Here is a 22263-nt window from a genome sequence, read left to right as displayed (position 1 = left end):
TCTGTGAGCCAGCTTGAGCAAACTTTTGCAGAGGGATGAAAAAAATAACCAGCTGGGTATCAGACTGAGACAAAAGTGCTTTTTCAAGTTCCCTGACAACTAAGGAGATCCAGTGTGACTTTGCACAATAGAAAATAGCTGAAAATCTTCCCTAAAGAAAGCCCTTAGAAATATTTCAGTCATGGAGAAAGCTTGTACCAGAATGTGCATCCACTGTGAGATGAAGTCAGTGGAAAACAACAGCTACAAATTCTCTCATCCCTCCCACCCCTTTCTTTTCTCTCTCCTCAGCAGGGTCTGACAGGCCTCAGGGCCCTGCTGATGTGTGTTCTTTGGAGGTAGAAATCTTTGAGACTAAAAGAAAAATTTTCTGCATGGAATTTGTAGTGGCTTTCTTGGAGCAGTATAACATAAAGGGCAAAGCAAAGCCCTCTTCTGAAATGAATAGATATTTTTAAAAAGCCCAGACTGAGCAATTAAGGCAATGTCAGCAGTACACATTTTAGTGGCTGCCAATCTAAGAAACTAATTCAGGAAGCAGACAATAATCCAGTGGGGTATTCTTGATTCATTTTTCCACCCAAAGCAATTTATAGATGAAAAACTATAGTGCATGGTTTTAGCATAATGCTAGGTCATGGCCTTGCTTTTCTTTGGGGACTACATCCTTACACCCAAATCCCTCAGCAAGCTGCTGACCTTGAGTTTGGGTTTTTTGGGGTCGGCTGCCCTGCTGGAGCTGGCACAAGGGGCAGTGGGTACAGCTGAGGCTGCGCTGCCCGGCAGAGGGGAGCCAAGGATGCTCTCCTGGCACCGTGACTGACACAAATGCTCACTCACAAAGACAAAGAGTTACTTAGCTGGGTTATATAACAAAATTTTTCTGGTTTATAGTTAGTTGTTCAAAGAAGTGAACACCATAACATTAAGGGAAAAAAAGGCAAACTTTCCTACTGTCAAGGTTAATATTAGATAAACTTAAAACTTTGTGTGTGGTGGATCCTTACAGACTCATTGGTCAAAGTCCATTGTCTCTTCTTTTTTTCTTGATACTGCCTTTGCTAGACCTGTTTGATGGAGAGCAATAAATAACAGCAGAGAATATCTCTGTTTGACTTGGTATTTTAATAAGAGGTGAGACTTGGCATAACTGAGTCTGTGTTTCAAATTACGGTATTTTGTAATTTAGTGCCCTCTTAAATTGGCACATCACCTTTGCAGTGTAGTAAAATGTGACTGAAAATTCAGTCTTTACTATTTAGAATGAAAAAATGACACATTTATTATGATACTTTTGATACAGAATACAGACTAATAATATGTTCGGTGCATTCTATTAGAATTTTATAAACTTATTTCACCAAACAAAATAATCACATACATAAAAATCTGATTTCATTTTTTTATCCTGTTGGGTTTTTTTATGCTTACTAATCTGAATAAGGGGTTTTAATCAAACAACTGTTATAATCTTAACATCAAACGATAGATTATCAAACTGATATTTTTTGCTTGATCACTTTAAGCTGTGAGCTTTGCTTGCAAAATCAAAACAATTATGAATTGGGTGTACCTAATAGGAGCTTTTACTGCATTAAAACTTGCTTCAGCTTGTAGTGCAAACAGAATGAAGCAAACAGAAGGCATTAGAGCTATCATTAGACATGTCATTTATAGTTACAGAAGAATTCCCACACGTTGAGGCTTAGAGGTGCCCAGTCATAACATGTATTATTTTTCTCTTGCTGGGAGGAAAAAAAAAAATCCTGGTGTCAAAGTATAAAACCAGCTATACAACTACACTGTAGCTCCCATGGCTCACACTGCAATGATGCAGTTACTGAAATATGGGAATTCCCAGGAAAAAAAAAATACCATGCAAATAGATACTGGAGCTTATTAGAAAGCTTATAGTTTCTTTTATCCCATTAGGATTATTTTTCTTGCACTTTTCCTGTCTGAAGCTTGATATTGGGACTACTCAGTGAAGGTGTTCTCTTTAAAGTGAACTGCCCAAGCACCCTTCCCAGTGGGGAGGAACTGCTCTTTTGAGGTCTTCAGAGGGACTTTCAGAAACTTCAGGCTTGTATCTGACTTCCTTTGTTCCACACAGTCTGTTTACTTGACTGTAAATAAAGTGCCATTTACAGACAGAAGTTAGGAAGTGGATTTTTACTTGCCCAACCAATTTCTCATCATCATCAGTAGGTCACAAAGTAGAAGTCTGTCACCAAAAGCTATTAAAATCCAGATAGTGAATTAGTTTTCTTTATTTCAATGTTCTTAAATTATCAAAGTTCATTGCTTGAAGGCAGCAACAGATACTGAATCATTCCAGCCTAGAATATACAGTACTTTGAACCTAGATACTACAATGACTGGCACCCTTTTAATGCATGACAGACCCTCTTATTTTGCACAGGCTTAAAATAGGTTTAAAGGAAACTTAGACTTTTCTATTTTTTTGGCTGCAAATGCTTGTTTCTTTTTATGGATACTGTATTAAGATAGATGTACAAAATAGATAAAAGATCTTCTTATAATGTAAGCACCATATAAGATGGAGGAAAATGGCAGGAAAAATGCCTACTATGTTAGTGCCAGTGTATACTTGCTAGGCTCAAGGCAGCTAAGATTTGTGTGTAGTAGATCTAAAAAATCTGCTGATAATTACAAAAATGTGGATTTTAAAATGTAACTGAAATACGCTGAAACTGGGTTCTTTTGATAGTGGTTGTGCTGAGTTAGATTGTGTTTGCCAGCATTTCTACTATGATTTTTGCAAAGCAGTTGTGAGTGTGAGGCAAAGCTGACCTGTAAGACCACTGCAGACAGCGATGTCTTCAGAGGCTGGGTTTTACAATTGCTTTTTTTCTTGTTCTCTTTCCACTGTCCTTGACTGGCTGCCTGTCCAGAAAGTGAACATGATAGAGGCAGCTTTGATCTGGCAGACACCTCTTCGTTATTCCAGCTGTACACTTTTGCTCTCAAAGAGCAATGCTCTCATGCTGCGGTCATGCAAATTACTTAGAAGGATAAAATCAAGACCCAGTGGTAAATGGGAAGGATGGGTGAAATGGTTCAGTGAGAAGAAGGTGTGGGTCACTGGGAAGAGAAAAAGGACATTGCTTTTGTAAGCTGTGGTGAAGCCCAGGGGAATTACAAGGAGTAGAAGCTTCCTAGTGCAAGGACAGTCAACGTCCTTGCTCCTTGGAAAAAGCCCCATCTTGGAGAAAATAGGACCACAGAGTCCACCTGGAAGGTCCAGGAATGGATGCTGCACACAGGTGGGAGGTTGAGGAAGAAGATGAACAGGCGACATGTATACCAGCACGCATTCTGCTGACCTTGTCTGACTTGTCACAGCCCCCCAGGGGAATTTGAACTGTGGGAACTTTCCTTCAGGCTGTTGGCTGTCATACCTGCTCCCTGTACTTTTACCCAGTTCTGGAGGAAATTTTTGCCCTGCCTGTAGCATTTTACAAAACTCTCATCTTGGACATAAATTAGAAACATGTGCCATGTATTTGCACCGAAGTTGTCCAGTGCACTCAGTGGTATTACCATTTGGCTTGCAGTGTGATTTACCGATAAGTGTGTAACAGTCCTGACAGTCAAGAGTTTTTCTCTAAGGGTCACTTGATTTTGTGTCAGACTCTTCATCATTCTAGATTCATTATTCTAGATTGCTTCTAGATGGCTTCATTTGAAAGCCAGGGTTTATTTTCATGTGCAACATATAGTGTGAGGGTTCTTCCTCAGTATTTACATGCAGGATGGCTCTGTGGTATAGTCTCCTGTGGCCTCTTGAGAATGGGGCACTGCTAAATCATGCTTGACTTCTTACTGAGGATAATATAATTTAACAACAGGCACAAAGAAAACCCCAGGATATGGTGTGGAAAAAATATTTTTATAAAATAAAAGTATATTAGATGACAAAGGAATTACTGGCAATTGTTGATTACTATCTCAATACACCTTTTCACTGTCCTTAAAACCCAGACATAAACTGTGATTATATGGGGTTGTGTTTAGTGTCAAAAGGCTTGCAAAACACAGAGTAACAGAGTAATGAGTCTGTACACATTCTCTTCTCCAGTCTTAAATAGCTTGACTCAGGAAATATATTTATCTCTAAGGATGTTTCTCAAGGAACTATACTTCTAGGAGTGGGTGACTTGTTTTCCAGAGGCTGACTGTAGATAGTGGTTGTTTGAGATAACTAATATATGATTTCCTGTTTTGAGTTTGTGGTAAAAAAGTAGTAACTCTTTTAGAGTTGTATTTAGTCTTCTTCTAGTGATGTTTCTGTTTTGAATTCTGTGGGCAAGAATACAAAATACATTGACACTTTTTACAGGTCGTGAACTTTGCCTGCAAGCCTGTGGTTGTGATGCTAATATTTTCACTATAATTTTATTATCATTATTACTGTTACTGTTCAGCTACTGTGATGGGCTGTTTCGTGGTGATTAATAAACCCTGTTAACCTCTCTTCCAAAACTGCTCCTGGGACCTGGGAGAAAGTGATACCAGCAGTAAGCTCTCTGCCCATCAAAATTAAAGAAATGGTCTTAACGCTCTTTAAGCGTCCTTGTTATAAGGGATTATTGAAAAAACTGCTTCTTTACGACACAATGACTCATACTAAATAACTGGTGAGGCATATTTGTGTGTAAAGCAGATAAAACTTATTCTGTCTGGGCACACAGGAAGGGAGGGGAAACATGAGGGATGTTGTTTAACCCATGAGCAACTCTGTGAACCTGCCTCGTCTGGGAACCTCAGGGAGTAGCTGCACAGTGAAACCACAAGTCATGATTTCTTCCATCATTCCCATTTTTGGAGGGTTTTCAGGAGCCCTAAGGTGTTCCTCAGCTGGGCTGTAGCTTGTTCATGGGATCCTGCTGTTGTCTCAGTCCTTCCACCTCCACTCTGGGGAAGGAGTTACCTACCCACAGCGAAGTCCCTCGGGGGAGCCTGGCCTTTTTCCTACAGCCTTCCCAGTGGATATTCTCCTGGGTATCCACCTACAGTTCTTGATCAGAAAAAAGTCATGCTCTTTGTGGATGAGGAGTGGACATGTCCTACAAAATCAACTTTGTCCCCAGTCCAGAATGCTGGTTCCTTACAAAATGCTGTGGAATGGCACACCATTATTCCCAGGCACATAAGTGCCCAAGGAAAAGCAATTAAGAGCAAAACCACAGCTAAGTGGAGTTGCAGTGTTAAATGTCATGATTTATTAATGCTGTTCTACCTTCCATGTTTGTATTTCTAAGTTTTCCTGTTTGGACAACTGTTCAGATTGTTTGGACTGAAAACAAAGGCTTCTGGCATGATAATGAAATGACTCAAAAATTTAGGTTTTCTGATGCTGCAGATAGTCTCATTTTTATTCCAAACTAAAATATAAACAGTATTAGCAGGTACAGTCAGGGCATTTTGTCTGAGCACAGAAAGTTGAGGTGAATGGACCTAGACCCAGCTGGTGAACGGTCACAAGCGGTGTTCTCCAGGGCTTAGTTTTGCCTTGGTATCTCCATTGCCTTGATGAGGGGATTGAGTGTATGCTCAGTCAGATTCCAAGTGACACCAAGTGGGGTGGTGGGAGTGTTGATCTGCTGCAGATCCTCTGCGGAGGGATCAGGACAGGCTGGATCAATGGGCTGAGGCCAATGGTGTGAGGTTCAACAAGGCCCAGTGCTGGCTCCTGCCCTTGGGTCACAACAAGCCCAGGCAGCTCCACAGGCTGGGGCAGAGTGGCTGGAAAGGAGCTGGGGGTGCTGGTGGCAGCAGCTGAACATGAGCCAGGCTGTGCCCAGGTGGCCAAGAAGGCCAATGGCATCCTGGCCTGGCTCAGCAATAGTGTGGCCAGCAGGAGCAGGGCAGGGATTGTCCCCCTGTCCTGGGCACTGGTGAGGCCACACCTCGAGTGCTGTGTCCAGTTCTGGGCCCTGAGTGCAGGAAAGACACTGAGGGGCTGGAGTGAGTCCAGAGAAGGGCAGGGGAGCTGGGGCAGGGTCTGGAGCACAAGTGCTGTGAGGAGCAGCTGAGGGAGCTGGGGGTGTTTAGCCTGGAGAAAAGGAGGCTCAGGGGTGACCTTATCACTCTCCACAACTGCCTGAAAGGAGAGTGTGGCCAGGTGGGGATCAGTGTCTTCTCCCAAGTAACAAGCAATAGCACAAGCAGAAATGAGCTCAAGTTGCACCAGGGAGGGTTTAAACCGAACATTAGGAAAAAATTCTTCTGGAAAAAGTTGTCAAGTATTGAAACACTCTGCCCAGGGAAGTGGTGGAATCACCATCCCTGAAACTTTTTAAAAGATGTGTAGATGTAGCACACAAAGACATGGTTTATTAGTGAATTTGGCAGTTCTTGAGTAAGCTTCTTTCAACCTAAAAGATTCTGTGATTATAGTGTACCTCATCAGGCTCTTGATGTATTTGCTGTGCCGCAAGCTTAACTTAACGCCTGAAGGTAAAGGAGGATAACAGACCTCTGAATCATACATTTTGCCTCTATTCAGCTGAGACATTCCCATTAGTAACGCTGCAACTTTTGTTAAGGCAAACAGTGAATATGCCATTGATCTCTGCCCACAGTAATGCTACACACGTAAGGAGTGAGAGAGGCATTTTGCATGGCCAGGGTACTGTAGCAAAAACACTGTTTTTTCAAACATGTGTCAAAGGCTGTATTTATTTTCTTCTGTTGGGGGAGCTGTCGCAGATGAAGAGCCTTTTTCACTGGGATCAAAATTCTTCTTTAATTGCTTCTTGATAATCATGATCTTTCTGTTAACAGGCATTCTTCATAACTGCTGTGAAGCCTACAATGTTGGGCTCCTGAAAGCAAAAATATTTTCTGGTCCACCAAGAGAGCAGTTTGGATATGCAGTTCAACAGTTTATAAATGAACAAGGCAAATGGTAAGCAATTTGAATGGCTTCGTTTATGTCAAGCTAGAAGGTTAAGTAAAAAATGTTGCAACTCAATGTTTCTTTTATAATTCCACATTTCATTTAAAGGGATTCTGGCTAATTCATTCTTATATTAGAGCTATCTTTTTACAAATAAATACTTAATGTTATTAAACAAGAAGCTGAGATATCCTATAAACGTGTGCATGTGATGTTTCAGACTTTTTTCCTTAACACCATGTGACCCGAGGTCTTTCTTATGGTAAACTTTTACTTCATCTCCAATACACTGATTTGCTTACACTTACAATTTCTCTAGAATTTTAACTTGCATTTCATTTCTTTGTGTACCAGAGCAACTTTGTTACACTTTACACATGCGTGGGATATTTTTCCATTTTAACATTGTTAGGGTCAAAACAAATTATTAGATCTGGTGAGTTCTAATTATTAATATTAAAATTAAATGGGTATAATTTTGTGTCTGACACAGTATTAACTGTTTGCTTCTCAAGGGATGGTGTATTTGGATGTATTTGATAACACAGTCGTAGCAAAGTCTTGTGTCTGCTACATCTCTTTAGCCACAAAATTTGACCTGAAATCCACTGTTGCCACAACATTTGGCTCGATGAGAAATTAGTAAAATATTTTTCCTGGCAGTATTGGTTTCAAAAAGAGCTTTAACATATTCCTGGGAGTAAGCACTTTTAGTGGAAGACCCATTGTTTCCTCTTGTGCAGCCTCAGCAGGCACAAAGCTTCAGGTGTCTTTGTGTGTGAGGTCTCTTAAGTCTCTGAAAGCAGTTGAGAGCTACTGAACTCTTAAGTGGCTGTTTGAGTATGCATGGGTTTAAGTCTAGAGCAGAAGGTCACAACAGATTGTCCATATTATGGTATGCTGAGACACTTCAGACCTGTCGTCCTCCATGGAGGGGATCCCAAATAGCCACACACTGGCAGTTCCACTTAAGTGACAACACTCAGTAACTGCACTTTTTTCAGTAAAGAGAAAGTAAGATGTCGAAATCTGAAATCCATGGAAATACGCGTGAAAGTGTATTTTGCAGTTAAAGTTTGGAGCAGCCAGTGTGGAATTACTGAGGCAGCTGAGACATTTGTGACAGTGCTGCTCAGAGGCACCGCCATCAGCTGCAAACCTGCCACCCCCGACTTCGCAGGGGTGCTTGCTTCCAGGGACCAGGAGACACAGCAAGAGGAGAGCAGAGCTATATCCTCTGAGTTGAAACCTCGAGGCATTTCCTCTCCCTCAGATGGGTAGGCTTCCAACCTACCCCTGCCCTTCATCTGGTGTGGCGGTGGCTTCTCACTGCGTTTCTGCCTGCTTCACATACGTGTTTACTCACCTATAGATGAGAGATCTCTTAAAAATAACAGCAGCAAAAAACAGACAAAACAAACAAAAAAACCAAAAAAAAAACTTCTGTGTAAAGCCATTGAAGGAGAACAAGAATGCATGCCTGTAGTGAATTTAGTGTTTTTGCCTTATACATGGAGAAATTGCCTCATGTTTTATACTTTATGTGAGTTTTTCTGTAAGCTTGCAGAAGAAGCAGTAGCTGCCTGATCCATTCAAGCTATTTATGTTTTACATTTCCCTCTTTTATTTTTGGTTCTAATATAAAAACTCCTCTAGTACCACTTTCTTGGATAATGTGTGCTGGATAGAAGGGAAAAAAAAGTAACTTTAGTTTAACTTTTCCAACCTTACAAAATCATAGAATCACTCAGGTTGGAAAAGACCTTTATGACCATGGAGTTCAACCAATCTTTTCCTAATTATATGAATATTTTGAATCTGGTAAACTTCTCTATATGTAGGCACTTCACCATTAGTTCTTTCACTGCATGGTGCCTGACCTATCTGCAAAAATCAGGGAAATTTTATCAACTTGTGTTCAAGTAACTAGGAATTGTTAGAGACTCTTCAGTGAAGAAAAGCCCTTTTCAGTATCCTGCTCAAAAAATCATTAGGAAGCTTAAAAAAAAAGTGAGTCATATTCTACTGTCTCATTCTCTTATTTTCTAGGCTATTTTCTTTTTCTTGAGACAATAGAGCTTTTTCCTATAAGCATTATTAAAAAACAAAACAAAACAACAAAACAAAAACCAAAAAAACCAAACCTAAATAAAAAAACCCAAACCACTAAAACCCAAAACAAAAAACCCAACCAAGCAGCCAAAAAAAACCACAACCAATCTCTTTCAAGTTGTTCAGTAGAGTTGTTTTCTCCTATGAGCAATGCAGAGGCTGCAGTCCATGCACAGAGTTCTTGTTGACATGGCTGAACTGGGAACAAGATAAACAGTCTGAGTGATTTTTGTGTCTGAGGGGAAAATTTATCATCATATGCTTTTGTGAAGAGATTGTCACTGTGCAGCAAGAATGTGATGTATTTAAGAACTCTGTCCAGGCACAGAGAGTGGGGCTGCTCACAGCACCATGTGCTGCTGGGGTGCCATCTCTCCCCAGAGGAGGTTATCCAGAATCTGAGGACCACCAGAAATTTTATCATATCCTAGATTCTGCTTAATAAGTTCACAGGGTGCTATATAAAATACAGCTTTAAAAATCCTTCTGTGCTCCCTCAAAGTGCAGAGAGGAGAGATACAGAAATACAGGAGATGGCAGTTTTATTATTCAGCAATATTTCTGGGAGGTGCATCTCCTGAGGCAATAAGAACTAAAGAAATGATAAAGGGAGAATTTTTGCACGGTTGGTACTGGTTTTCACTTTTGCTTGGAGATGAGTTCAGTGAGAAGAGGGAAGGCAGTCCAAAAGGAATGCAGGACTATTGAAGAGTCTGGTACATGTTAGGACGCTGTGACAGAAAACACTGAGGAAGACATTTTTGTGTTAGAGACAGATGATCCAGGATAATTGGGCACTGGTCCACTGTGCATTGATGAGACTTGATGGCATGTGATGCTCATAAATAAGGACAAACTTGCAAGTCAAGCACAGCTCAAGCTTTGCACAGTGTCTGGTGGGAATTTTAAAATGGGAGCTCTTTAATGAACTTGAGGAAAATTGTGAATACCAGTGAAACTCAACAATTAGAAAAGCAGTTCACCATACAAGTAATTAGCCACCACAGAAACATAATTCAGTTTATGCTGTTGTTCTCACTGTCAAGAAGTCATCTGCATTGGAATCTTAAATTTAGACTAAAATTTCTGTTGCTTTATAAACATAATCTTTTAGAAAGCCAAATTGTACCCTGTCAAGTTCATCTTGAGTATGCATTCCTTGAACAGCATCTAACAGTACATTCTTCAGAGACAACAGTACTTACTCCACACTGACAGTTGGTTTTATAGCTGTCTCAGGTGAGGAAGATTGAAATAGCTGTAGATAGCTGTTAAAATGATTTTACCTACACACATGCATCTTTATGCACATGCTCAGCTGTGTCTGTGTGCTTAGAATTTGCAATTTTAAAAATTATTTTTGGTTTTGAATTTATATTGTGGGATTTTTCTGTCTGAAAATATTTTGTTTCATCTCACATGTCAGTAATGTGAGCACAGTAAAGTGCACTTACTGATGTATCACATAATTATTGCACTACCAGGAGTAGTTTTAAAAACCATTGCCTACTGCTCACTGGTCACCAAATATGGTGGCCTTCGTTCTGTGCTGCCTTAGACCAACAAGATACTTTGCCAAAAAGACATTCATCAAAAGACTTCATACATTTCTGTATGAAGTTCTATTGAAATCAGTACATTTCAAAACTTTCTGATTTTAATGAGGAAGGCCATTTCTTTTGAGGAGGATAATTTTTCTGATTTTTTTTTTTTTTTTTTATAACAGAAGCTGCCATTGTTGCAGCTCTGCCTTTTCAGTGCCAGAACCACTGCTAATGCTGAGTTCTTTACCCAGTTTTGTTTTCCCTGACTGCATGAACCACAGTTTGGCCTTTTCCTGCTAGGAGAAGCTCTGGCTGCTTTTTTCTATGGCTTCTGAGTTTGTCACTCAAACTGTCTTGCCATAGCTCACTGTAGTTTTTGAGCTTCTGGTTATTGTTGAAAGGATCAAAAGTTTTAGATGGTGAGAAGAATTTTAGTGTGTTCAGAGAAGCATCTATGAGCATGAAGAGTTTTCTGGTCTTCATATGTACTCACCACTTCCTGTAATTGCAGGGAAAAAGGCCAGACGATCTAAGAGGAGGTTCTTCCTACTTTTATTTTCCTATTAGCCATCTTTGTGTTTAGAAAACAAAACAAAACACAACACAATAAAAAGCAAATACATGGAAAGAGAGGGGAAAAAAAAAGAAGGCAGAAAATAGAAAACATTCTCTGTCAACAGCTGGGAATTCAGCCCTTTGCTGTGAATTCTGATTTTGCTTTCTGCTACATCACAGTTTGCTGATTACTAGTTTTGTCATGGTGTAATTTCCCAGAAATAATTCCTGTTGCACTTTGATCTGCCACTCCTGCAGCTTGTGTGGTAAGGCATTGCTGCTGAACTTCATTTGACTTCCTAGTGCCTTTGCTTTGTATACAGTGTTGGAGAATGATTATGGAGACAAATAAAAAAATCAGTAGAAATATTACATTATACTCTCTATGGTATTTTGCAAAGACCATCTGCAAGGACATGTAAAGAAATGCTTGTAAAACTAAGCGTTTAACTCATGGCTGAAAAGGAGCCTTAATTAATACATTATGCATGATACAGTTTATTTGGAAACAAGCATTCTAGAGTATTTTAGTACTACTTTCTTGCATACTTTCATGATATATTCTCTTTCACTTTGTCTCATGCATCCTGTCTAATTACAGTAAAAAAAAAAAAAAGGTAGTTGGCAGGATGCTAGCCAGATACTCCCTTGCTGTCTTCACTTCTGATGTTTCAGAAGGATACACATGCATTTTCCCAGAGCAATGTTGTGTAACTCCCTACTGTAATGGTTTATGTTAATTTTGAAAGGCAGATAGATTTCTGATTTCTTATGTAGATTAAGGCTGGTGTTTTACATAAGGCAAAGAATCAAAAGAATTAGAAATTATGTTACTTCCTAGAGCCTTTAAGGCTGGCAATTAAAAAGAGAGGGCTAAGCTTAGCATAAGTCAGTTAATATTTTTTTCTCAGGCATATATTGATGACAGGTTAGACTAGTTAAGTCAAATAATGGAATGGGTTTAATAGCTGTGTTCATTTCTGAAAATCACCATTAGTAACAGTTCTAAGTGTGAATTCTGTGTATGGAGTGGTATTTTTTGGCCTGCAATGTAGATATGACATCTTCAAGGAATACAGAAAAAAAAGTTAATAAAGTAAGTCCCAGTGAACTATGAGAAATGAGAAAAGTTTGTCTTGTTTCATCTGCTGTTCATATCATGCAGCAGCTCCAAGGTTAGTTCCAGGGGTAGCAAAAGTAAAATTATCTTGTGAATATTAAGTTTTAGAAGTGATGGTTCTTTGGTATAAGCAGATGTCTGGATTGCAGTTATTGCTGAGGGCAGGGAAAATGGGAGGCAAATTGGAATGCCCATGGAATGAGCAAAAGTATGCATGCTGAAAAGGAGAGAACGCTTTTAGCAAACGCTAAAGCGAGGATGAGGTTTGTCTCTATGTTAGTAGCAGGGGTGGAGCTTGGAGCTCGTTGGAGTCAGTCTTGGATTTGGGGTCAGCTAGTGCTCAAACATGCTTCTGTTCCTCTTTTCCTTCTCTCTCACTCTTCTTGTGAGTGAAACTGTGTGGTGTGGGCTCTCAGGAAGACCTGTGGCTGCAGAGTGGTGCCAGGACAACACAGAGGTTCATAGTGAGTTTCATGACCAGATGGGAGTGGTTGCAGGGGGTATTTCCAAGATACAAGGTATTTCCAAGATACATTCTCTGAACAGTAGCTGTCATCCTGCAAGGACTGTGAAATATCTTTGCCTTCTGGGAAACAGAAAAAAGGATACAAGTGTTTATTAATGTACACAGTGCAGTGTTCAGCTTGACAGTTAATGCTGGAAAGCTGTTCCAGTTTCAGATATTGCACAGACAGTGTTGCCTTCCATTTTAAAACCGTTTCCTGTTTCCACAAAAACTCCTATCCCTTCTCTCCCGTCAGCCCAGTTAGCATTTTACAGCCGTACCAAACTCAGTAGTACCTAGCAAGGTGGGAGAGTGTAACATCATGTCTTCCTCCTGTTCCTCCTCCTTCTTCCTCCCACTGTTGACCAGCTCCAGCCCTCTGTGTCACTGCAAGTATCTGCAGATTATGTTATCTATTGGCACATGACCAGTGCAGTAGTTGCTTATGAGCTCTGTTTATTTGGTGCTGAGTTGTGGTGGTTCTTTTTTCCACTGTGCTGAAAAGTCCCAGAAACACTCATAAAATAACAAGAAAAATCAGATGCCTCCTCACAGCTACTGCAGTGTACATTGTTTTGTTAGAGGCATTTATATGAACCTAAGTTGCACATTTGGAGATGCTACAAGTACACGAAGTTCTGTTCCTGCTGCCTTCATGATCACTCTTTTCCAACAAGGTAATTGAGAAGGAGTTAGGCATCCTTAAAATATCCAGAATCACAAGAAAGAGAATCTGAAACCAGACACCCAGCTGAACCGATAAAATAATGTTATTTGTGTTTAATCGAGGTGAAATAAACTTAAAAAAGAAAATGCAGTTAGCATTATTTTCTCTGAGCAAGCTAGAATGGTCTAAAACTCTTTCTTGTGCATCTAAAACTCTTTTTGTCACAACCATTTTATTCAAACTTGTAGTAACATCACAGCAGTAAAATCAGATGATCCCTAGAAAGTTAATATGATATATAGAAATTGCTTTGTAATATAATTTCAATTTTTTTTCTTAAAGCGCAAGGTATATTTGTATTAGCTACCTATAAAATTTTAGATAATAGCAATTTTGCTTTAAAAAACCTGTTGACCAACTAACAAAAGATGGTTTCTAATGGAACTCTATATTCTGTATTGGGGAAGACATTGCTTTTCTTCCCACAGTCTCCAAACGGTATTAATTACTACCATGGATTGTTCTGTTTGAAAATAATGTCATAATGCTGCAGAAGCAAATATTCAGTCCCTGCTTTTCAATAATCTGTTTTATTTTTAATAACCCTTGAGATAAAAATTAAAAGAATCTTGAAGAGCAGATGTTGGGGGGAAACCTTTTGGCAGATGAAAAAATCAGTCAGAGGACATGAATCACTTTGTGTTGCAGGCAAAATTATCATAAGTTTTAACTTTCGTGTTCAGAATTCCAGACCTTTTGCAGCGCATTGTTACCACCTCCAGTATTTTCTTAATGACTCACTGTTATCTAGGTGTGGTAGTGCTCAAGCTCAGACAAAAGTGTTTGTTGCTGAGCAGATCCTGTAGAAAATGTTTCTTATCTGTTAAAAGAATAACCTAAAAGGAATCAGTTAACCATTAACTGATAGAATGACAAGTAATAATGTCTCTCGATCCCCAACATAAATATTTCTAAATTTTTATGTATCTGTATCTATTAGTACCTTCACTGACCTGTGACATAATGTCACATTAGAAACAGTGCATGTGTTTGAGGTAACTGTATTCCCAAAGGCTCTCCCATTCCTTTTCTCCACCAAACCTGCCCCTTGTGAATCCAGTGCAGTGTACTGACCTGAAGGTAAAGCTTCTGAGCAGTTCTGGAAAAGACTCCTACACCTGGATGCCTTGGGGGCTATATCTTGTGAAATGCCCCATGCAATGCTGCTGCTGAACTTTTTCAGTATTGTTAAGGACCTAATGAAGTTCCTTTTCCTTTAGGTTGTTGGTTGGTTCACCCTGGAGTGGCTATCCTGCTAACAGAACTGGAGATATATATGCATGTCCTGTTGGTGTGTCGAAAAACACATGTAAAAAATTGAATTTACAAGGTATGTTCTAACTAACAATGTCGTGCTGCACTTGTTTAGTTTTCCTTTGTCCTTGCACAAGGCCAATCTACCGTATTAAAACTTTTCTTAACTAGTTATCTGCATAATCCCAGATTCTCTGGAGGTGTGTGTGTGCTGCAAGGCCTCAGTGCTGATGAGGCGTGTCTGTCTGAGCAGAAATTGGTGCCTGCCACTGGGCTCTGGCCAGGTGATGCCAGCTGCTGGAGGCACTGGGGTCTCAGTGTCACCCTCTGGAGCACCTGGGCTCTTCAGCCTCCAGCCAAGGGGCAGGAAGTGGGGCCCTAAGCCAGTGGCTGGCAGGTGCAGGCATCCAGGGGCAGGTGGCTGGTGGGGGATGCCTGTCTCTATCCTCCCTAAACCAGGTATGGGTGTGTCTATTTGCAAACTAACTATAAAATGGAGTTCAGGTTTGGATACAATGAAAGTATGAGGCAGCAGGGTGTGCTGAGATGCCTCCTTTATGTTTATTTGTAGTGCAGATAATTTCTGCCCTCCGCTGCCCCTTCCAGCTTTTTGTCTAGAGCCTGGTACTGGATCAGAGGAGTCTGGTGTCCTGAGGAATGTAACAGTAGCTACTCAGCTGTAGCTAGTCAGCAAGCCAAAAAATTCAATAGGTAGATTATTTCTTCCTCTCTTTTGCCTTCAGCTCCCTTGAGGGCAGATACTTTGAATGGCCATACTTAATTGTTGTCTATATTTAATGCTTAGTAATTTTTTTCCCCCCTAAGATTGGCTTTTGTTTCTTTTGTCTCAGAATTGTATGCAGCCATTTGGAAAAGGTGCCTTACATTCTGAAAAATCAAGTTTTTATGAAAGGAATTCTAATGTAGTAAATTGCTTCTACATCTTATTTATTATTCTGTCATTACTTAATCTAATTTTATTTCAGCTTTAATAAATATTCCAAATGTGACTGAAATTAAAGAGGACATGAACCTTGGCTTGACTCTGATACAGAACTCAAAAACTGGAGGATTTTTGGTATGTATCAAGATCATAAGCAGGACACACAGAAACTGCTGAGGAGAATTGAGAAACCAGAATTCTCTACATTTTTTCATAAGTCCAAGCTAAATGTATTTTATTATGCAGCATAGATTAGTACATCCCAGTGCAATTACCTGTGGTAAAAAATCAGTTGTGAAATGTATCATTAATACAGGAAAATGGTGAAGTCTCTCCTTTGTTGTTGATCTAAACATCTTATCCTTATTAATGTCTCAGTAAATTAAGTCAGACAATACAGGCAAGAATATTTCCACCATTTAATTGTTTAAGGCAGCCTTGTGTAGTTCTGATTGTGCTTTCAAAAGACTTTATATAGTCTTTCCTCTATCATTCACACTTGCACAGGCACTATTCTCCTGATATTCTCCTCCTCAGTATTTCTAGTCCCTTGGATTTGTGATGTGTTTTATTTGGCTAGTGAGCTTGGAACAGTATGCATTTTCTCAGTGTATATTCCACAAACCACTGTCCTTGCAGCCTGCAAAATAGCATTCTTACTCAAAAGGAAGTGAATGTCTGTTTTAATGTGCTTTTTTATGATCTTATCATAAACACGAAAATTGTTGGTGTGTAGGTGTATCTCAGTTTGATGTAGCCATGTGCAGTAAGTAAAACAATAAATCACAGAGAGAAGAGCTCTAGGCTGTCCTTAACCTTTGTATTTTTTTGTTGCATCTTCCTAGTAATCACAAAAGTATTCAAGTATTTATTATATTCATTAGCAGGTAGCTCAGTTTACTGAAGTACTTAAAAGAATGCCTAATTCCAACCTTTCCAGCAGTTCTCATGGAATTAGTAAAATTGCTCATAACTTCAAAATACAGCAACAGTAATTTTCTTGGCTTTTGTGGCTTGAAAAGGCCTTGATTAAAAAAATCTTATTCTCTCTCTTGAATAATACTTTCAATTACTGTTAATGTCCTATGGATACCCACTTTTAATCAGTATGAGTAACTGCAGTGTTTTAAAATACCTCATGCAGGGAAATCTGTATTTTCTAATAACATTTTAACAACTCTCAGTTAAAAAAGTATTTCCTGATCCACATGTTATTGATTGATTCTCCTTAAATTGCATGGATTTAAAAAGAAAAAAACATAAAAAGCCAGGTTGAATTCTAAGACATAAACAGCCACGTCTTCATCAACAGGAGTTCTTTTTTTGGCATAGAAAGAATGAGGTACTGGAGACAGGTGCTTGTCTGTGACTCAGCCTCAACAAATACCGAAAGCCCCATGACTGAGTTGTGGCAGGTACTGAACCCCATGTGTGGACTGCCTGCTCGTATTTGCAAGCTGCCTCCAGCCAGGACTTTGCTCTGAGTCTCTGTGGCAGCTGGCCTCCGTGATGGGCTCTTTGAGTTATTTCAGGGTTTCCTCCTCCCAGCTCACTGCTCTCCTTCCTCCTGTGGCCCCTCTCAGGCTCCATCTGCCTGTCCCAGTCTGTGCTGTGTGCTCGGTCCCTGGGCTCCTTGGCTTGGGAGCGTGACCCAGGCTGGCATGTCTGTGCTGCAGTCCTGAGTCCTGCTGCTTCGGCTGTTTGATGCCAAGGGATTGCTTCCCACAGGTATTCCAAGTGCAGGGCAGTCATTTCCCACACGCTCATTACATTTTTCTGAGGCATGCTTAGTCCTGTTGGAGAGGTGCTGAAGAATTTCACTGATGGTTAAGAAGGTTTTTCTGGATTTCCCATATAAATTTTTATCAGTTTGTTCACTGGGCAGTGCTGTGCCTTTAGTTGAAAGAGGAAGCTCCCATCTCCCTGCATGTAAAATCTCCCTTCTCTATTTGACATCCCACAACCATCATTCTCCTTTGCCTTCCTGAACAAATACAGAGGTTTTTGGCTGAAATGTTCTTTTTAAAATACACTTCTTTCAAACATCAGTGACCAGATCTATGTTGTATTCCATGTGAGTCTTTCCCAGGCACTGTACAGTGTGTTTGGTATTTCCCCAATTAAACAGCTTCTCATCACACATCTTTAAGCTGTATTTGCTTTGCATGCTGGCTGCATAGTCACCTTGCAGTCATCCAGTGCCCAATCCATCTGCTTCTCCCCCATCCATTCAATGACCTTACAGTTTATGTCCACATTTTTTAACATTAGTCCTGAAGGGCAAGTCTACGCCCCTTTATAGCATTCTGCCTTTCAAGTTCATCTGTGCTTGATATGTGATCTCCCCTTCAGTAATGACACATCTTAAATTTCTGACTAAAGCAATGCTAGAATATTCGTATTCCTTTTTTTTTTTTCTCTGAAGATCAACAAAGATTATTAAAAAACTTTTGCTTTTTGCTTCAAGATTAACATCACAGTTTTGAACTACCACCAATACAGAAAAAAGGTTTGAAAATGGGGAAATAAGACTGAAGTAAAATGAACTTTAAATTAAAGGCCTGTAACCCTCCTCCAGCTTCATATAGATGATTTATTTTTTACCGTTCACCTCTCTAAAAATCTGTCTTTTTCAGTAAGAACTAACAATGGCCCATGTAGCAGCTTAAAAAAGCACTTATCTCAAGATCAGATAATGTGGATATACTTCCTTTCTCATCTAGAAAATCCACCATCTGGTAAAATATCTTAGGATAGTTTGATATTGTCTCTTACTGGGAAACCAGTGGGTGATTTAGCTCATTTTCCATTTACTTTTGAATTTAATTACCTTTTTCTGCCCTCCAGTATTCTTGAGGAAAGTGTAATAGTCTCTCTTTTCCTAAATAGAGGCAGGTGCAAGCAGAGTGTGTGTGTATATATATATATATATATATATTTATATATATATATGGAAACTATAATTTCTCACAGAACGGTTGGAGAGAGGTTATGTAGAGGTTATATTTATTTCCTCGAGTTTCTAATGTTTTCTTTTAAGAAGGAAATACACCCACCAACTCTCCACTTCAACCCACACACACACACAACTCCCCGTATATTCTCACGGCAAAATACTGTCTTAATATGTGGTTGATGTGAGTGCATATAAAGTAGTATAAAGACGTAAATAACAGCTGGTTGATCCAGCTGAAAATGCTTCTTTTTACAGAGATGGTTTTCAGCAGCGAAGCAGGGTCATTTTCCCCCAAAGACCACGAAACGCGTAGCCGGGGGGTGGGGGTGATGCGGCCAGGGGCGGATCTGTCCCGCTGCTGTAGCTGAACGGGACAGTGCTCCCTGCGGGTCGGGAGATGCTGCAATTTACCCTGTAGATGCCAGGTGAATTCCCGGTGGGACGGGCACTTCGGATGGGTCCAAGCGGTCTGTGCCCCCACTCCGGTCATTGCCCCGTCCCGCTCCGGTCACTCACTGCCCCCTCTCCGGTCACTCACTGCCCCCTCTCCGGTCACTCTCTGACCCCTCTCCGGTCACTGACCCCTCTCCGGTCACTCTCTGACCCCTCTCCGGTCACTCTCTGACCCCTCTCCGGTCACTGCCCCCTCTCCGGTCACTCTCTGACCCCTCTCCGGTCACTCTCTGACCCCTCTCCGGTCACTCACTGGCCCCTCTCCGGTCACTCTCTGACCCTTCTCCGGTCACTCACTGACCCCTCTCCGGTCACTCTCTGACCCCTCTCTGGTCACTCTCTGACCCCTCTCCGGTCACTCTCTGACCCCTCTCCGTTCACTCTCTGACCCCTCTCCGGTCACTCTCTGACCCCTCTCCGGTCACTCACTGACCCCTCTCCGGTCACTCTCTGACCCCTCTCCGTTCACTCTCTGACCCCTCTCCGGTCACTGACCCCTCTCCGTTCACTCACTGACCCCTCTCCGTTCACTCACTGACCCCTCTCCGGTCACTGACCCCTCTCCGTTCACTCACTGACCCCTCTCCGGTCACTCACTGACCCCTCTCCGGTCACTGACCCCTCTCCGTTCACTCACTGACCCCTCTCCGGTCACTTTCTGACCCCTCTCCGTTCACTCACTGACCCCTCTCCGGTCACTCACTGCCCCCTCTCCGGTCACTCTCTGACCCCTCTCCGGTCACTCTCTGACCCCTCTCCGGTCACTCTCTGACCCCTCTCCGTTCACTCACTGACCCCTCTCCGGTCACTCACTGACCCCTCTCCGGTCACTCACTGACCCCTCTCCGGTCACTCTCTGACCCCTCTCCGGTCACTCTCTGACCCCTCTCCGGTCACTGCCGTCCCCCGGGCCCGTGTCCGGAGCGCTGTCGCCACCTGCCGTCCGGCGGTGACACTGCAGTGGGACAGCGCCCGCCGGAATTCCTGGGTGAGAGGGGGGACCCTGACTGAAGGGATTTGGCCCGATAACCCCAGAGGGCTTCGCTGATTCTATATGCCTGTCGTCCTGCTTGTGATGGTTTTGTGTATAGATATAGTGAGAAAAGTATTCTAATTTTTATAGTTTCTTTTTGTTGTTATTTTTTAAGACTTGTGGTCCCCTGTGGGCACAGCAGTGTGGAAGACAATACTATGCAACAGGAGTTTGTTCTGAAGTCAGTCCAAGTTTCGAGATCTTAAGAAGCTTTTCTCCTACTGTTCAAAGTAAGGCAACATGTGCAAGACTGATTCAATTAAAAAAAAAAACAAACCAAACATATCAAACAAAATCAACAGATATTGTATTGTGGACTGTTAATTTTGATTTCTTAAAAAAATGTGTGTGCCAAAAGAGAAGTCTCAGGATAAAGACATAAAGACTGACAAACTCTGATCTGATGCTGATGTAAATATGGTCTTAATCCCCTGTATTCAGAAGCATTGCACCAGTGCAGAGTTAAAACCTGCATATACTCCTGTTGAGTCCTCTTTCTGGTAAAGCCTTCTGATCGAAAGTGTTGCCTGTGTGAGACCTAAATATGCACCTCTGGATTTAGCTAAAGAGTACATTGAGTCTGCAAGTGCATTTAATGTTCACTTCTTATTTTTGTTTCAGAGTGTTCCTCTGTTATAGATGTTGTGGTGGTTTGTGATGAGTCAAACAGCATTTATCCCTGGGATGCAGTGCGGGCATTTTTGAAAAAATTTGTACAAGGCTTAGACATAGGCCTTAACAAGACCCAGGTAAGTCAAAGACATATTTGAGAAAGACCAAAAAAATCCAAACTAAACAAAACCTAAACCAACCAATTTTAAACGAAACCAAACGTGATCTTGTGTAACTGCAGTGCCTCCCTCAAAGCCACAGATTACACAGTTATCCTATTCAGTCTTGGGAATTTTATCTCATGGTTATTCTATTTCGAAAGGGATTAGTAATTTGATCCAAAATATAAATTATCTGAAATAGAAATCTGTGTTGTATCTAGGGGAGTCAGATCTCTTTCAGGCATTAGATGTAAAAGTAGTTGAAAATAGCCTTTGGGGATGTGATAAAAGTAGAACAGACTTTTAATGGGCTTTTCATGCAACTCTTGCCTTCCAACTGCTGCATCTTCAAAACAGGAGCTTTTCTTGTTCGTTTACACACAGATCTTTAAGGGGTTTTTTCCTTTTTATTTGATGATGGTAAGGAAAATTTTATTGCCTTTTTTTTGTTTTAAACATCTTCTGTCTTTACAGTTGTCCATTTTCCCTAAACAGTTCTGAGAACAAAGACTGGGGCACTGGAAATCTCTCTCCCAAAGGCTGCCTTCTTCCTTGGCTACTTTGGAAGTGAGGTGCTTAAAAGCTAGGCTTCCTGCTCAGTTCTTTCTGAACTTCACCTTTAGCATCTTCTCTTTTTTCCTTTCATTTTAAATGCACATCTTACCATACATCTTTAGCTTCACCTATATTAAAAACAAGTAGGGTTTGTGGTGCTGTAAAGTAACTAACATTTAGAGCTTTCTTAGAAGAGATTGGACTGAGGTGCTGTCAGCTTGTAGAACTATTGCAATTTTCTCATTTTTTCCAGATCTCCTTGTATTATTGCTGTCCATCAGCCCTTCCAGAAGTAACCAAGCAAACATTTAATGTCTACTGTTTCAGATTGTTTGCAGTAACATATTGTAGTCCATAACAAATGATATAAAGTGCAAGAGCATTCTAGCTTTCTTTGCTTTTCAAATGTGTTAATATTAATTGGTTTTATATGTGTTGAGAGAGAGCCATGCATCTGAAGACCTTTTACACCAACCTGACAAATAAGTAAGCATCATGATTCTATATAACTAATTGTAAAGCATCATTATCTAACACCATTTTTTTAATTGCATAGGTGGGTTTAATTCAGTACGCTAATGATCCCCGCGTAGTCTTCAACTTGAATACATATCAAACAAAGGATGAGGTTGTTAGAGCAATGGAGAATACATCTCAGAAGGGAGGAGATCTCACTAATACTTTCAAAGCCATTGACAATGCAAGGTGAGACGCATTGATGATTTACTATGCAACTGTTGTAACTTACCTTACATGGCAATGAGAACATCTTGAATTTCATTCCCTCAGGAAGACAATGTGCCCATGG

At 40.7% G+C, this 22263-nt stretch overlaps 1 protein-coding gene across 1 annotated transcript in view; it reads left to right on the top strand.

The window, feature by feature from the left end:
- ITGA2 (integrin subunit alpha 2) overlaps positions 1 to 22263 on the top strand; it is a 68239-nt gene that overhangs the window by 12262 nt on the left and 33714 nt on the right. Inside the window, exons 2-7 of the mRNA XM_058826718.1 lie at positions 6811 to 6934; positions 14709 to 14818; positions 15729 to 15820; positions 20243 to 20357; positions 20749 to 20876; positions 22012 to 22160. Of these exons, the coding sequence (XP_058682701.1) occupies positions 6811 to 6934; positions 14709 to 14818; positions 15729 to 15820; positions 20243 to 20357; positions 20749 to 20876; positions 22012 to 22160 (718 nt within the window). The remainder of the gene's footprint in view (positions 1 to 6810; positions 6935 to 14708; positions 14819 to 15728; positions 15821 to 20242; positions 20358 to 20748; positions 20877 to 22011; positions 22161 to 22263) is intronic.

The sequence above is a fragment of the Poecile atricapillus genome, chromosome Z (genome assembly GCF_030490865.1).
Source record: "Poecile atricapillus isolate bPoeAtr1 chromosome Z, bPoeAtr1.hap1, whole genome shotgun sequence".
NCBI lineage: Eukaryota > Metazoa > Chordata > Aves > Passeriformes > Paridae > Poecile > Poecile atricapillus.
Note: the sequence above shows the minus strand (reverse complement) of the source record. Positions and strands in the feature narration are given on the sequence as shown.